The sequence below is a fragment of the Limulus polyphemus genome, unplaced genomic scaffold (genome assembly GCF_000517525.1).
Source record: "Limulus polyphemus unplaced genomic scaffold, Limulus_polyphemus-2.1.2 Scaffold552, whole genome shotgun sequence".
NCBI classification, from domain to species: domain Eukaryota; kingdom Metazoa; phylum Arthropoda; class Merostomata; order Xiphosura; family Limulidae; genus Limulus; species Limulus polyphemus.
In genome coordinates this window covers 288637-294260 of record NW_013666162.1, presented here as the reverse complement: position 1 = coordinate 294260, position 5624 = coordinate 288637, and the positions used below count along the sequence as shown (strand labels likewise).

Genomic DNA, 5624 nt, shown 5'->3' with positions numbered 1-5624 from the left:
TCTTATAATGGTGGGGATAGCAGTTAGACACAGTTCAAATGGCAATAAAACAATAAAATTTAATTATAAATAGATGCATAATGTTGTGTAGTTAAACAAATGTAGTTTCAGGTTACAATTTGAAGTCATTCTAGAAAGAAAAGAAGGTTAATTTAGGTTTATTTCATTTTTTTTTGGTGGTTATGGGGTCGGTTGAATTGACCGATCCTGTTTTGAGATAGGGTAGAGAAAATAAGATATAAACTATGAGGATTTAGTGAAAAAAAAAACGTTTGAAATGCATTTAGGAGGTTTTAGGGATTACACAAAGAAAATTTGAGATTTTTGAAATGACAGAAAGTATTTTTAATTTCAACATGAAAATTACTTTGCACACGGACTATTCAAAACAAATACTCAATACATTCATGGACAAAACCTTATTTTATTAAAAATACTTCACTAAGAAATATGACTTTTTGTATGTGAAAGACTTGTAATATTAACTGAAAGACAGCCAAATTTCATGAAGAGATATCCAATATATAGAAAATTATAAGTATTAAACTTATATCAACTTTAAATGAGTACAAAAGGTCACGTGACTCGGTCAAATTGACCGACCCCATGTTGGGAGAGTTAAGATGAAGTGATGAAACTTCATAGTGATTTAAACAAGTACATACTATGGTTACAATCATTATAATAATTTGCCTAAATAATACTGTTTTACATTTCATCTCTTAAATTTGAGACTAATGTTTTTTTTTACCCTACAGTTTTTTAAGAATTCTCTCTACTTTAACCTTCTTCCTCCGAGAAACCACACTTATTTTTACATATTTTTGGTATTTGTACCCAAATATCATATATGTTAATTTGTATGCCCTTTCAAAACAAGAGGATCGAGGCGGTTAATATGTTCCCAAAATGGAACATCAGTGCAAATAGTTATCAAAATGGCTGTGTATATAGCCTTTTCATAATTTAAAGTAAAATACATTTAGGAAACTTTATGCATTAATTAGAAAGCGAGATTCAGTGTATTTCCTATTGATGTTAAAAACGTGTAACAAGCTAACTTGGGTGAGAAAACAAACTCTAGTAAACGTTAGTGTTCCCATATTAGTACGTTGGGAACTTGTGCTTGTTATCAAGGATGAAACTGCTTTATTCATTTGGTATTTTACCTTGTCACTAAAGATAATTATGCTGTTACTTGTGAGCTTATATAAGTGATGAAAGCTGCTCACTGCTTGAGTTACGTTATTCTGATACAAGGGTCTCCTGTAATTGGTTGGCTCAGATACGAACAATCACATATTTTTAATAACCAGGCACTGGAGGACATGGGTAGTGCTTGGTTAGTAGTTGGTATTTGTTATGTGAGTTTTGTGCTGTAAACCTCTTGACATTTTTTTTTGTAGAATCATAACCTTTACAGAAATTAAGTAATTTTGATAAAAGACTTAGGTTATAAAACATTACTTTTAGATATTTAACTGATACCAATAGCTAATTTCAAAACATAAAAGAAAAGCACCTGGTAGCCAAAATATGCCATGTTCCAACATGGGAACATTAGCAGGAAAAATGTTAAGAATTAATGGACAACAGTGAGTATTTTGATCTACGTGAATACACAGACACAAACCACAAAATTATAAATCGTGTACGTAATGATAGACTTACTTCCTCAGTTTTCCTTCAACAATCCATTTATCTCGACGCAAGTTATTTACAGTATCAATGTTTGAATCAATTTGCCTGAAACAAAAGAATTATCATTGTCTCTATATACAGAAAATACATATACTCATTCTGACATTTCAACTACAAAAGTAGCCTTACAGAAAATATCTTAAGAGTAACTTAAAAATGACGAAGGAAACAGCTACCCAATGACTATGATACAGTTTAACCTTTATGCTACCACTTCGTTTTATATTATTCAAAAAGCAAAAGAAGAACTCACTTTATAAATATTTTATTAATTTTTCTCAAGGCTCTATCCTTGGCCGAGTTGAACTGTAAACATGATGAATTAAAACTACTGAAAAAGGGGCTGCTTCGATACTTTTTATCCATAAATATTGTAGTTACAAAAATAATTACAAAATTCAAAATTACATGCTTTCAAACAGAATGGATAAAGTAATTACACATTAATATCAAGAAATCTACATGCATCAGTAAAGATGCTGGGCTAAAATACAAGGGCAGGAACTAGGAAATGCAGCTCTTGATGATTTGCCTGTAAAATCCTACAGTTTATATATTTTTGTATATTATTCTGTCTAAACAGTTACTGATGTATATAAGTTATCTACGTTATTAGAGAGTTTGCATATTATCTTTTTTCTGCATTTTAAAATTACCTTTAATAGCTTAAAATTAAAATTCAGTATCATCTAACAAACAAATTTTTCCCCTGCTGTCTGCAAACAGTGTTCCATTAGGAGATGATAGCATTATAAGAAAAGATATTAATTGATGTAAAGCACTTTTTTCTGCTTCTTCGAACCAGATATTATACTTAAGTTACAGACAAAGTGTATTGCTTAGACCATTACTTCACCTCGTTAAATTAAAGTATCACGTTTTACTGAAATTAGAAGCTATAAAATTTCTTATAAATGCAAAAAATAAAAAAAAAGAATACAACTTATTTCAGCTGTGACTAAAATACTGTGTGAAATTATGAACAATATCTGGTCTTAATTTATATGTATTTTATGTTAGAAAAACATTATAATGTTTGTGATTTATACATTATAATATAAGGTTAAATACATTCATATTTCACGTTGTCAAAACTGTAATTGAAATAAAAGAATTTCTAAAATGATACCAACAGGTTTAACTTTTTTTCAACAGTATATAAACTCAGTGGTGTTTATGAATCTTTTAAAATAAAATTTAGTTGAAAAAGTTTGCAAATGAACACTAAAGGAAGCTTAATTACCCATAAAAACAATTATCATTTCTAAATCTTACCTTAAAATAGCTCTACTACACAACAAGTCATTACACAAACATGTCATAATTTCTGACTTCTGTGTGGGGTTCAAGGATAAAAAAGGTTTTTCTAGTAACCATTTGCACATCTACGAACAGAAAAAAAATTATTCTTATAATTAACTGATTAATAATATAAATCAATAACCAAATGAACAATTATATAACTATATAATCAACAGATCATTCATATAACTCAATTATCCACTGAGAAATCACATATCTCAATAATATTTAACTGAGTAGGCATATACATAAATAATCAACAAGATCAATCATATAACTCAAACTGAGAAATCACATATCTCAATAATATTTAACTGAGTAGTCATATACATAAATAATCAACAAGATCAATCATATAACTCAAACTGAGAAATCACATATCTCAATAATATTTAACTGAGTAGGCATATACATAAATAATCAACAAGATCAATCATACAAATAAATAACCAACTGATCAATCATATAACTCAAACTGAGAAATCACATATCTCAATAATACTTAACTGAGTAGCCATATACATAAATAATCAACAAGATCAATCATACAAATAAATAACCAACTGATCAATCATATAACTCAAACTGAGAAATCACATAACTCAATAACATTTAACCGAGCAATCATATACATCAGTGGTTCCCAACCTTTGCTCCACCAAGGACCACTTTTATTATCATTTTTTCCCCCACGGAACCCATGTTTTTGAAATATTCCGCCTACCCAACAAACTGTTTTTATTAACTAATAATTTTCTCGTTCTCCCACTTTTCACTATCAAATAAAAGACATATATATAACTGAGTGTGTAATTAAAAAGAACATCAGTATTAAAAAACTTACTTGTTTAATGAGATGGTATTACCTACGAGGACCCCCAGGTTGGGAAACACTGATATACATAAATGATCAAATGAATTTTATCACAAGATATCTTTTATAGTTTAGATTGACAAGTTCCCATTATTTTTAATACTTGTTCACTACATTCTGATTCCAAGAACACAGCTAACATTAGTGCATTTTTATGTGTTCAACAAACAGTGTTTTATATAGTAACATTAGTGTGGTTTTAATTAATGAAACACCATATCAAACACAGAAAGTGTAAGTTTAAATATTGAAAAATATCTAGACTATAATAATATTTTTGTTTAGTAATAAAGTAACGATTATATTTAGATAGTACAATTTGTATATCTTAATTTTCAGTATTTTACCTTGCTTGTTTTATCGGAAGCAGTAAAGTAAAGACGGAGAACCTCAGATATGTTATTACTGGCTACATCAACATCTCGTAGATTCTGACTAAGTACAGATACAGCCTGCAAGATAAAGAAAATCAAATATAGATACAGCTTGCAGGATATAAGGATATTTTGAGTACAGACTCAAACCGCCCGATGAGCTCTGGATTGAGCAAAACATATCATCAGAATCAGATATGGTGAACACAGTGTGGTTGGAAAACTATTATTCTACGCTCTTCTAATTCTTGAAAATCCCTAAGGGACTAGATATAGAATGTAGTGTTTAAAATTCTAGTAGGCCTAATACCAATGTATTATGACAAGTATAATTACTTATAATCATGCTTTGCCAGTTTGGAAAAGGTGTTCACACCATAATAACTGTACTTGTTTGAATATTTTATAACTTTACACTTTTTTAGAAAGACAAAACACCCTTTTTTAAATGCTACTAACCTTAAAAACCTAATTTTCTTAAGCCTTATGGTAATGTAAAATAATAATATTGTCACGCAAGTGATTATATTTGGGGAAGTATAACTGTCTGACAAGTAGAAATAGAAAATGTAATAATATTCTTGAGATTTTCATAAAGAAGGAATGCAAGAATATTATGCTATTTTTTTTATTTCTAGTTTACATAAGTCTCAAGATACTGCAATACAATACAATACACAGAATCGTCTGATAAGTTGTACACAAGAGCTTTACAAAGTTTGTACTTAAGAACAATGCCACACAAGGGGCTATCCATGCTGTACCAACCAAGAGTATCGATACCAGTTCTTCACATTTGTAAATTGCACAAGGTTACCCAACAGCCCCTGCCAAACAGTCAATGGCAGATATTAGTGGATTGATGTCTTATTTCAATTCTTTGTTTGCAAAATTGGACAGTAAAAGTTAAGTTGTATTAACGGAATTGTGCTGTTTTTGTATCAATAAAACAGTTTTGCTAAGACACTGAACTTTGACAACCTCTGATCAACATGGCAGCCCTTGTGTCATGCCGAAAGTAGTTCATCAAGTGCACTAATACTCTTCTTGCTAGCTTGAATTTGCTAATAATTAATATCTAAAATACTGATTTAGTTTCTCAGTTCCACATATTTGATGACTATATACAGCAGTGGTCGGCAACCTATGACCCGCGGCAATAATTTGGCTGACCCGCCAAAAGTTGGCTTCACCATTGCAACCCGTAGGGGCACAATCATTGTTCAGTTCAAATTTCTCGGCTATGTGAGAAGAACAACGATATTAAAGGAAAGAGTCACGGCTACGGAGAATTTTAAGATCAATTTCAGGGAAAAATATCAAACTGGGCGAACTATTTATTTTTTTTGTATGTAAATAAACATACACATTTA

The 5624-nt window shown here is 30.1% G+C and overlaps 1 protein-coding gene across 3 annotated transcripts in view; it reads right to left on the bottom strand.

Moving 5' to 3' along the window:
• The window catches only part of LOC106459048 (bromodomain adjacent to zinc finger domain protein 2B-like), a 96225-nt gene that overhangs the window by 61558 nt on the left and 29043 nt on the right, over positions 1 to 5624 (bottom strand). For all 3 annotated transcript variants that reach the window (XM_013918624.2, XM_022385427.1, XM_022385428.1), the window contains exons 16-18: positions 4225 to 4329; positions 2977 to 3086; positions 1672 to 1746 (exon numbers count right to left, since the gene is read on the bottom strand). In XM_013918624.2, coding sequence (XP_013774078.1) covers positions 1672 to 1746; positions 2977 to 3086; positions 4225 to 4329 — 290 coding nt within the window. The remainder of the gene's footprint in view (positions 1 to 1671; positions 1747 to 2976; positions 3087 to 4224; positions 4330 to 5624) is intronic.